This window comes from Halichondria panicea, chromosome 15, assembly GCF_963675165.1.
Source record: "Halichondria panicea chromosome 15, odHalPani1.1, whole genome shotgun sequence".
Classification (NCBI taxonomy): domain Eukaryota; kingdom Metazoa; phylum Porifera; class Demospongiae; order Suberitida; family Halichondriidae; genus Halichondria; species Halichondria panicea.
In genome coordinates, this window is record NC_087391.1 from 1,010,419 (window position 1) to 1,022,471 (window position 12,053).

The 12,053-nt window shown below is 38.6% G+C and overlaps 2 protein-coding genes across 2 annotated transcripts in view; both read left to right on the top strand.

The window, feature by feature from the left end:
* LOC135348790 (kinesin-like protein KIF16B) overlaps positions 1-12,053 on the top strand; it is a 149,112-nt gene that overhangs the window by 85,792 nt on the left and 51,267 nt on the right. The window lies entirely within an intron of this gene.
* On the top strand, positions 1,343-6,717 carry LOC135349249 (uncharacterized; the record flags this gene model as incomplete). Its single annotated transcript, XM_064547757.1, has 4 exons — positions 1,343-1,466; positions 2,792-3,097; positions 3,145-3,414; positions 3,506-6,717. Coding segments are annotated over 4 exons (3,852 nt in total), but the record flags the coding sequence as incomplete, so codon positions are not given.

Below are 12,053 nucleotides of genomic sequence, written 5' to 3' on the forward strand. Positions count from 1 at the left end.
CTTTTTCCAGGTTTTCTATATCACTTCTATAGTGGGGACTCCATACTTCTGAAGCATATTCCATATGTGGCCTCACAAAGCTTTTATATAGTTTTAAGAGAGTGGATGGAGATGCATTGGTTGAGAACCTTCGATAAAGTAGACCAATTAGTTTTCTTGTTTTGTTACAAATGGTAGTAATATGAGGGTGCCAGGAGAGATCATCAGATAATGTGAGACCCAGATATTTGTAATTTGGAACTTGTTGCAGCAAGGTTCCATTTAAGTGTAGAGCTGGAGGCAACAATGAGCGAGAGGTCTTTTTGGAGACAAACATAAACTTGCATTTTGTCACATTGAATTGAAGTAGCCTAGAGTTCATGAAGGTCGAAACAGCATTTACATCATTTTGAAGTAGCATGTAGTCATTATTAGACTTGATGACTCTATACAGGGCCATATCATCGGCAAACATGTTGAGGTTGCTGTCCTGTGAAATAACTTCTGTTACTAGGTTGATATAAGAGATGAATAGTAGGGGGCCTAAGACCGAGCCTTGAGGAACTCCAGAAAGGACTCGTAGACTAGATGAAGAACATCCGTCTATTCCAACAATTGCTCTCTGTCCAGTAAATAACTTTTCATCCACTTAACAATGTACTCATTGACGTGCATATACTGAAGGTGCTTCAAAAGAGCAACATGTGGGACGGAGTCAAAAGCTTTTTTGACATCAAAAAATACAATACATACCTCATATCCCCCGTCGACAGCCCTGCTCCAGTCATCAATCACTTGAATGAGAGCTGACATGCACAATTGAACGTGACGACATAAAGCCCCATTGCCTTGGGGAAATTGGTGAATGTAATTTCATGTGCTCCTCCAGTAGTGCTTTCACGTGTTTTCCAGGGTCTTGCTTACAACTGGTAGTATTGATATTGGCCGGTAGTTGTTGACAAGTGATGGATCACCACTCTTGGGTACGGGAACAACTCGTGCCTTTTTCCATGCTGAAGAGTAGTTGCAAGAATGTGCCATTTGTACAAAATTTTACATGACATGATAGACTTTCCCAACCCACCGGTTGAAAGAAGAGTGATTGTCTACAATAGCCGCTCAGTTAATGGTCTCTCCCTGGTACCAATTAGATTTCGAACATCAATGTACCAATACTCATTCTTCCCACACGCTATAACTTTATGGAATAAACTTGTTAGTAAGTACAATATAGAAGATATTGTCACTGTCAGTGTGTTTAAATATTTTCTGTTTAGGGTGCACTTTACATCTAGCTATATTAGCTAATTGTGTACATCCTATGCTATATGCTGAATTATTATAAAAAAAAAAAAAAAAAAACAATGGAACACTTATTGTGGTGCTGGGCTTGTTGTACATTGCAGTGGTCTTATTATCATTGTTAATATTGTCTGGATATGTTGAATTGAACCCTGGTCCTGGTAATACACCAGATAAAGAAACAGGTAGGCTATAAAAGCTACTAGTAATAATTATACTATTAGTTTAATATAGCATAATGATGGATTATATCTATTGTAGGCTAGGCCACACCAAATCTACTTGTTTCTCATTCAATGCGGTCTGGCAGCCGATATAATAATGTGTAACAATTATGTCATTTCCTTACAAAAAAAGCACAGAGCTATTACAAGACTATAATATAGTATATATAGTGGAATCTTTGTTGGAACAGAACAAGGTAAACTACACACACTGACAGTGAAAAGAAAAGTCATTCACAATTAATTATATAATTATCATTAATAAATAGTGTTTAGATCATTGTTTAGTAAGGCCAAGAGTATATGATAGAGAAAAGAGTATCGAACTTAGTACATCAGATGTATATATGCGGAAGAAATTAGATTACATCACCCACGCTTGGATTGGTCAGTGTGCAAATTCCAAGCTTGTGACAGATACAGGAAGTCACATTACTCTCCGCATACATCTGCCAAGCCAACTTATTACATGCTTCACGGGTTTCTTTTTGTGAAAGTCAAAACAACGAACCCACAACCATCCACTCCATACCCTTGTAAGGCTTATTTGTTACCACAACATACCAGTGCAGTTCGGGGAAGCCTAACAGACAGAAACTACCGTATATACAAATGTAGCAGGTAATTTTCAGTTATTTTCGTGGGAAAGCTGACCTCCACAAAAATGTTTCCCTGCGAAAACATAGGCGTGGTTTACCAGAACGCATGCAATGCAGTGCAAGCAATAAAGTCAAACAAAATTTTTTACTCACACATTTTTTTTACTACACGAAAATTACCCGCTATATATGGTAGTTATTTCATGGATATTATTGCTGCTTGCACTGCAGGTAAAGGTAGTCGAGGTTGTTTCAGTCGTGGGTAAATATTCGTTGTCCAGTGTTCAACCACGAATATTTTGCCCCTAGGAAATTACCAGCTATATACTGTATCCACTCTCCCTTAATTTTTATAATTATTTTTTTACCGGCCTGCCTGGTCCATAAATTAGAAAGTTTGTGAAACGTGGAATTAAGTTAGCTTGGCCTACTTAATAATAGAACGTTGTGAACAGCTTCCTTATATACCTTGGATGGAGGTGTATGACATGTGTGTTCTGCACGGTCAATTTTAGTGGTGTTAAAAATCAAATGCTAGTGCGCAGCGCAGTAAGAAAATTTGCCTTCTAGGATTAATGCACAAGGGAAGAAATAGCAGTAGGATGGGAAACAAAAAATTAAATTTTTGGAGTGACCTAATACCTTGTGAAGGAACAAATTCAAAAACTGCTACCTTTATTATTACAGATAAAGGAATTATTTTAAGTCTCGCAAACTTGAAAGACGTCATCAATCAGTTGTGGGATGCTCGTACTGAATGGTTCCAGATGGGAGTTAATCTTGGGTTGAAACCAGTGGATCTGAAAGCCATTGAAATGAAGCATCGAGCTAGTCCTGACTTGAGTTTTCAAGATATGTTAAAAGTTTGGTTGAAAAACACCGAAAATGTAACGACGTGGAAAGACCTTTCGAATGCTTTACATGCTGTTGGAATGGTTAGAATGGCTACCGAGATAGAAAGAAAATACAATATCGTTCCCTTGAAAGAAATAGGTGAGTTGATTTATAGTAACACATCGTACTTAATTATTTTTATATAGGTCCCATAGTGGAAGATCATCTAATAAGCTCAGTGCGAGAGATAGTTCATTTGCCAATGGACGACTGGTTTGAAGTTGGGCTGAAACTTCAGCTTAGTGAGGAAGCTCTTAAGCAGATTGAGAGAGACTATTCCCAACATGAGAGGAGGAAAACAGAAATGCTATCAAGATGGTTTCAGTCCCACCCAGACGCATCATATGAAGAACTGATAAAAGCTCTTGCTTCAACTGGTAACAAGTCTGTGGCTGAGGAGCTTTGTTCCAAACAAGGTAAAGTACACATGTATAATTATAGTACGCCTGTAATGATGGCAGATGGTAGTGCATGTAGTAATTGATTGTGTGATCATTACTTTTGTAGGTATTCCAGCAGAAATAGCAAAATATGAAATTGTTTCAAGGTATATAATGGAATACACTAGATACCTTAAAGAAATGTACTTAAGTGAGCCTATTATGCAAGAAGATCCATGGCCGCCTCCTCCAAGCGAGAAATTTACTAAACTTACTCTTATCATAAAAAGCCCTCTTACCAAAAAGGGAGAAGTTGGCAATAAGCTGGATTTGGAAAATATTTTCAAAGGCTTGGAGAAACCTTTTAAGATACTCATAGATGGAGATCCTGGCTCAGGAAAGTCAACTTTATGTAGGAAGATTGTTCACAATTGGTCTAAAGAGAAAATGGCTCAAGATTTTAACTTAACTGTTCTCGTCCCTTTAAGAGATCCAGAGATAGTTAACTCAAATAGAATCGACGATCTTTTCTACCACGATGATTCTGATCTTCAAATGAAAGTAGTGGAGCATGTTAGGAAAAATCAAGGTGCTAATGTTCTCCTCATATTTGATGGCTATGATGAGCTTTCTCACAAACAAAGAACGAAACACTCACTATTTCTACAAATCTTGCAAGGAAAAAAACTAGCGAAATGCTCTGTACTTGTAACTTCCCGCCCTCATGCCTCACAAAAATTAGAGAGCTTGCATACTCTAAATCAACACATTGAATTATGGGGGTTTAGTGAATGTGACATCATGAGCTGTATTTCTTCATCAATACATGGCGAAGAAGGAAATAAACTGCAGTATCTGTTACGTTTTGAGAAGCCTGAGCTACTAAAAGTTTGTGAGAATCCTTTAATTTGTGCCATTATCATTTTTGTGTATAAACAAAAGAAATATGACTTACCACTAACCCTCACCGGAACTTATGAGTGCTTTATTTCGAATGTTCTCACCAGGGAAGCAGACATACAAGGCATTGAATGTAAATCAATGCTCGAACCAGACCTTTTAAATTTATGCAAGCTTGCATATGAGAATAGCGTAAATGACAGAATTGTACTTGAGGATGAAGAAATCAGAAAACTTATTGGTCAAAATTTTAAATCACTAGGACTACTCACTGCCTCTAAAGGCTTTATGAGTCGTGGCCGAAAACTGAATTATACTTTCACTCACCTGACGGTACAAGAATATCTAGCTGCTAAATGGATTCACGAAACGCTATCCCCAATGGATGCTAGTAATTTTTTAGCTTATAATGTGATGGATGATCGCCTTAGGTACACACTGCTTTTCCTAGCTGGTCAATCCAAACTACATCATCTGTCTTATGAAAAAGTCATTTGTGACAAACAGCTAGATTTATTGACATTCAAGGAAACAACAGATCATAAGGCTTTTGTAACAAAAATAATGTTGATATATGAAGCTCAGAATACTGTATTGTGCCCTCTTTTATCATCAATGATTAAAGAGAGAGTACTAAAGATAATGGCATCTGGACTTAATGAAAAGTTATCCGCTTCTTTAGCTTTCTTCATTGACAAGAGTTGTTGTACGTGGGAGGTCGTTAATCTGATGCTCATTCATTCAAATTTTGTACAGTTTGTAAGGAATTTTAAAAGCACTAACAAGTTGACAACTGTAAAAAGCCTTGTTCTAAGGCACGAACCCATTTTCAGGGACTATGGCTGCTGTACTATTAACGACATAAATAGATTGTTATACCAACAAGCGTTCCGTAATGTGAACAGCTTGTCAGTTACAAGTCCAGTTGATGAAGAGGACTGTGTTAATTATCTGTACGTTGAGGAAAAACAATCTGCAGCAGTATTAATACTGCTAATAATGATGGGAAAAATAAAACATTTATCTCTACAAGGAGTAGTTGGTGCTACCAGTGATATACTACCGCTTCATCGTTTAATCGCTAATAGTATGAACTGTCTTGAGTCTCTGGATATTAAGTCACCTGAGCTCAGCCTTGAAATCATTATGGCGTTGGGTCTAGCAGCTCTTAGACGCTTTCAAACCATGAAAAGTATGTCATTGCAAATAGTTCTCCCATCTGAAAAAGAACATGACGTCGGCACCACAATAGAAAATATCATTGGAAACTTTTTCTACCTTGACTCTCTCGTTTTAAGATCATATCGTAATACAAAGGATATTTATGGTATTTATAATTTCAGCCCAACATTGTCTCATTTTTTATATGGGATTGCTATAAACCGTACTTTGCAAAGAGTAACCCTAGGAGATATGGATTTTGATCCAAAAGGTGTGTCTTATATTCTTCAAAACAACCACACATTACACACGTTTAATCTCATCTTTGTTGAGCTGACTAAAGAACTAATTTTCTCACTAAGCACTGGCTTAAAGAAGAATAATACCTTAAGAAATCTTTGTCTTATAGATTTTCAAGATCGGACTGTTAGATTAGGCACTGCTATATCTTTTGCAACCAGCAATGCTAGATTCGCTGCTGCATTAGCACGCGTTTCTGATTCAGAAATGGATATCGAAGCAAAACCCGAAAATCCCTATCATCTTCTTCTGGATTCAATTGTTACCAGTAGATTGCAGTCAGTAATATTAGATTTTGAACCTGGAAAATTCACCTATAATTCTGCCGAATTTTTTAAGAATTTAATCCGAATGCTCATCAAGGACAAAACCTTAACACGATTCACTCTAAATGACTCGTACTACTCTGAAGAACATTTAGCTGAAATTGCTCGAGCTCTTGTGATCAATGGAAGAAGAAATGAAATTGATCTTACACTTGGGAATAGTCTAACGCCATCTATTTATTCCAGAACTTCTCATTCACCATTGCTGACAATGGTTGGAAATAGACGTATTGGGGATTACAATCTCCCTATAGTACAGGACCAAGAGTTGCTAATTCAACAAAACGTGGACGAGTTTAAGGAAATTATGTTGAAAAACATGCTAAAGACACTTGTGTTTATTTTGGCCATACGTAAACAAAAACAAGATAAAATTTTAGAGCAACTAAGCTTTGATTTGTTAACGTATTCTATTCTGAAAGTTCTTCATAAACGCATCCACAGACAAACGGTATTCCTCGATATGTGGAAAGAAACGAGGATGCTAAGAAGTCTGCTGAACACTCTCTCATTCATTCTAATGCTGCGTAAACAGAGACAACAAGTATTCCTTGATACCCTTAGGTACCATGTCATGTACATTCCAGAATAGATCATTAAAAATTGTATTCAAAGTTTGTGTGTATAAACATGTATAATTAGTTTGTCTTTGGAGGTGTGTTCGGCTGGTTGTCAGGGTGTGACTTGTGATAGGCCTCCAGAGTCTCCAAAGCAGAGCACACTCTAGTGATGGTCGGGTACACACTCATCTCAACTTTGAACTTGGGAGGGGGGTGAATTGATGTTGGACGTTGGCTGTTAAGCAAACAAAGAACTATAGCCATGCATAATTTAGAACCAAGGGAGCTAGTAGATCCATGCACTTTCTGTTTATATACCCTTGACAGAATGTACTGTATACTTATTATTGAATAATATAATAATTATGGCATAAACTTTCAATTCATTTTTCCTGCTCAGGCAATAATATAGGATATAGGAAAGAGTCACTCATCTATAGGCTTAAGAACTAGGAATGGCAAGTTAAAAAAGATGCACGTACCTTTTAGCGTTATTCACTTGAGGGACAAGACAGACGTCCGCCATTGTCACCTGAGGGGATACACAGTTCCCTATCAGTGGCAGTGTAAACACACTCACCTCATCCCCCACACAATACTTCCCAGCCGTCTTCTGAAGCACCAGCTCCAAACCTGTACGTGAATGTGATTAAGAAATAGGTCTATCGATCATTACTACCACTCCTGTTACTATGCATACATGCACAATCATAATGACTACACTAAAACTAAACTCACTGTCAAATCCTTTGGTGATCCAGTGCTTGCCCCACTCTGATTTATTTTCATCTCCAACATACCTTAGATTCTAAGATTATAACATAGTTTAATTTAGTAACCATAAATACTTGTATCGGCTGGATCCCACCAGCAATAATATTATTAATATTAATATTAGTAGTTATTGGGTATTGACCTGACTTGAGAAAACACATGGATACCAATAGGGGTGCCCATGCATAGTATAGTATGTAAGAAGAGAAAAGTGTTGAACTACTGATAACTCTACACACACAAAGTAACATGACTCGCACGTGATGAAGTATTCTAGTAATTTCTTAGTAAATGTTAACCGTGAGGATGTGGTAATTTACATATGATTCTAGCTAGTCGTTGCATTCAACGTTCAGAGCTGCTCACTGCACACTGATAGGAGACAAATCATCTAAATAGAGACAATACTCGGGTTAGTTGGTCCTCTTCACTTGCATTCTTTATTCACTGTTAACAAATTCTATGCGTTGTGTAATGGATGTGCAACTACAAGCTTGTGCAAACGTCATCAATTCCGAGTTGCGCATGTGCCAATTGACTGGATGTAATGTTACTTTGTGTACAGTTTTCGTGTAGAGCTATCAGTAGTTCGACACTGATTAATATTACAATGGTCACCTCACCTTTGCTCTCTTGGCAGGGTATCTGTGGGGAACGAGGTACGGTGGGCCTCTCGTCTCATCAAGGTACTCGATAATGACCAGCTGGGTGGGTGAGGGGATGAACGTGATATAGTATAAATGAGTAGTTAACGTACAGACTCTGTGAGGACTAGTTACTTCTTCTAGCTCTGTTTAGCGAGGCAGTTCAAGGAGGCCCTCCAGACAGCTATATATAGGTGCCAGCTATATAGGAAGCTTAAGAGTGGTAGATTTTTCTTATACATTAGAGTGAATAACTTCCCGAGTGTCGAGTCTAAGCATTAAAAACTTGAGTGATCATTATAACTAGGGTGACACAAGGTGTCATGGGGCGAGCGTGAGCGCAGTACAGGTGGTTCACATCTATGTGTTGTGAATACCTATGCCTGTCTTGTTCCAAGCGTGCCTGTCTGGCCTCAGGAGTCTCTGTAGAAAAAAAAACACTGGCTTATCATCATGAACGCCACTTGTCAGTGGCACTTGCCCGAGGCTCTGCTGGTTTGAGTTGAAGCAGCCATTTGATGTAGGCGTGCCTGTCTGGCCTCAGGAGTATCTCAGTGTAATGAAAATTACACTGGCTTATATCACCTATACGCCGCCTGTACTTACCTGAAGCTCTGCTGGTTTGGGTGGAAGCAGCCATTTGCTGTAGGCGTGCCTGCCTGGCCTCAGGAGTCTCTGTGTCCCGTCTCAGTTGCTGGGATGCATCCGGTTACCTTGAATCTTGAGTGCCCTGTGCTTTTCTCTGCGTTTGGCTAGCCTGACTTTTTTCTCTACAGCTGTTTCTTGGGCTCTTGCTTGTCTGTGTCGATCCCTCCTTATTCGAAGTCTTTCTTGTTTGCTTTCGTTGTCAGGATTCATTTTACGAAACTTTTTCTTATGCCTCCAGTGCAAAATACACGAGGAATACACTAAATTGGTAAGGATCGCGTGTGTAAAAACCGGCTATCAGGCCGACCGTACCATTAGGCCACTCCAAGTGATACGCTGGTTTCTGGTCCACCGCCCGCATCAGATTTTATTCTTGGATTTCTATCCCATTATCATTAGCACGGTAGTGCTAATAGTAGGGTTGGGTCGAAAACAGCAAAAAGGCCCCCTCTGGATCTCACCCAAGACACAAGACACAGTTATTTTGAGTTTATATATCTGTTGCCCATATCATTTGTGACATTTGTGTGAAATATGAACTAAATTGAACATTGTATGAAAAAGTTATAAAAACAGCAAAAGTAAAAAAACAACAACTTTTTGTCATTCTTCTCCTCACGTTCTTCCGCGAGATAATGTAGAGAACTGTAGCTCCACAGCACAAACTAGACACATATCAGCCGTCTTGGGTACGTCCCGAACTAATCGCTTTCCTTCGAAGTTAAATTTGCTAGGGTGTATGATATGGCTTCTTTAATAGGTGCAGAGGTCAGTTCGCCATTGTTTTCCTACTGAGCATGCTCAGACATAGCAGACAGCATGGCCACACCCCTCTTATCTTAGCAACCCTTGAGCAGTTAAGGTCTATAGCAACAGTAGTGTTTTGCACTGTCGATTCTTACCGCTCCAGTTAATGCTCGCAAGTGAAGCTCTTCATTGCATTCTGAGCGTGCCTGCTCTGAGCTAGCTTGTGATAATAAATTATTGTATGCATAAGACCAAAAAACTTCATGAAAATTATCATAACAGACACAAACTGCAACAGTGCAAATAAAAATTCAGTACAGTTAGCTAGATCTAGCTCTTTTTTATCATAGTAAAGGTGGATTGCCACCTACTGAAGATATTTGATCTATATATGGTACCTGTGAAGAAAAAAGTGTAGATACAAACAAGTGTAAAAAAACATTTGTGAAAAAAATTATGGTGAGAAGTAGGGTAGCATGTTGGATGAGCTGCTCAAAAGGATGTGAACAAGATGGGTAACCCTAAAAGGAACGCCCATTAGAATAGACACAAAACGTAATTACTTAAAATATTGTATGTGGTTTCCCAGGACTATTTATAAAATAACGCATGCATGCAGTGAAAAAATTTTACAAACAAGTGCAAAAAACATTTTGTGAAAAAATGGGGAAGAGTAGGGTTGGAAGAGCATGTGCACTGAAGTAACAAAAAGTTCGAAAACAAGATTGTGGGTTGGTATAGTCTTGCATGCTCCAACTAGTTGAGGGTGGGGCACGATCTTTAACAGTTGGGTCCAGCACTACTTCGAGTTTTGGGTGGGCAGGGCTCATCTCAATTAATTTTACACCTAGTGTTTCGGTGCTGTAACAGAAAGAAACGTTAATTTGAAAAAGCCTCATTCAAAGCGTCATTATGTAGAAACACATACAAGTTGATGGTCAAATAGGTGATCGAGCGTCTCAAATAAAGAAAGAGGTGTAACGAGAAGTAGTGCTGGACCCAACTGTTAAAGATCGTGCCCCACCCTCAACTAGTTGGAGCATGCAAGACTATACCAACCCACAATCTTGTTTTCGAACTTTTTGTTACTTCAGTGCACATGCTCTTCCAACCCTACTCTTCCCCATTTTTTCACAAAATGTTTTTTGCACTTGTTTCTACTACGCATGCGCATAATGGTCCATGCGGTACAAAATAATGATATTCATTTGCAAAATAATGAGTTCATAAAGTGAAATTGATAATGACATAATGAGAAAAGCCGCCCGCCCGCATGCAATTAGAAAAACTTCAGGACCAGAAACCAGATTGTCACTTGGAGTGGCCTTACCATAACATACATACATACATACATACATACATACATACAGAGAAATTGTCTACCGAGGTCACTAAGATAAGGCTCGCTACGCTCGCCCCAATTATAGCTTCTTTATTTTCAGCAATGTAGAACAAAAAGGCAAGACTTTGTAGCAGATGATATGCCTGGTCCATATTATCACACTAACAACCCACAAGAACACATCATGTAACATCTGTAGCCTAATTACAGTGTAGTGTGTTGTCAGCTGCTTATCTCTAATGACTTGGCTTGACACAATAAAGGGCGTAAGCCAAAACAGGACTCAGTCATCTTTGCGGCACATAGCCTCGTTCCCAGGCCGACTTGTCTCTAAAATAACGCTAGGTCGGGACCTAGTTGGGCGTAGTCCAACTAGTCGTGACCTAGCATTATTTGCACAATGATGTAACATGGACTGTATACAATTTCAGAATAAAAATAGTAGGCCTGTACGTGTTTATTGACAGTATCCACATATATACGGATTACCCCCCTTTTTTGACTCGGTAATGTATGTGCACCAAGCGACTGATCTGAGTTTCGAGGGCGGCCTTGAATTGACTCATTGCATCTTCGCTATGTATGGGAGGTGACCAGTGCCAAAACCTCCAGCTCTTTTTATTTAGTACTAAAATCATTTGCATAGTGAAGTTCTACATACAAATGACGCGCTCTCTCTTACTTGCATGGTGAAGTTCTACATACAAATGATACTCTCGCATTTGCATAGTTAATTTGCTAGACTGGAAACTACTCAGTCCCCTTTTCACCTAAGAAAAGGCTCAGGGGAGAGAGAGTAATCTTTTTTAACTCCGTTATTGGACACGCCCACTTATGTGACCAAAAAGGATTGCCACATGAGCGAACGTGTCCAACACGTACTAGTTGATATGTTAATTAAAATGTCCGTCTATACTATAATTAGATCATGTTTGTCATAAATACTGCAATCTGATTGGTTAGAGGAAATGTTCTATCCAATTTAGAAAATCATGTACTTCAATAGAAAATCATGTACTTCAATAGAAAATCATGTACTTCACTTAGAAAATCATGTAGCAAAGATTAGATAAGAACATTCAAATCTGATTGGCTAAATACTCATGGTTGCTATGATCTAAAATGCTTAGACACTGTTTAGGAAGTTTCCACATGATTTAGAAGTCCTCAGGGCTAGTAGAACCCTCACTGCGTTCGGGATACTACAACCAGCCCTTTGGGCTTCTAAATTATGTAGAAACTTCCTAAACAGTGTCTAACTATTATGTATAGG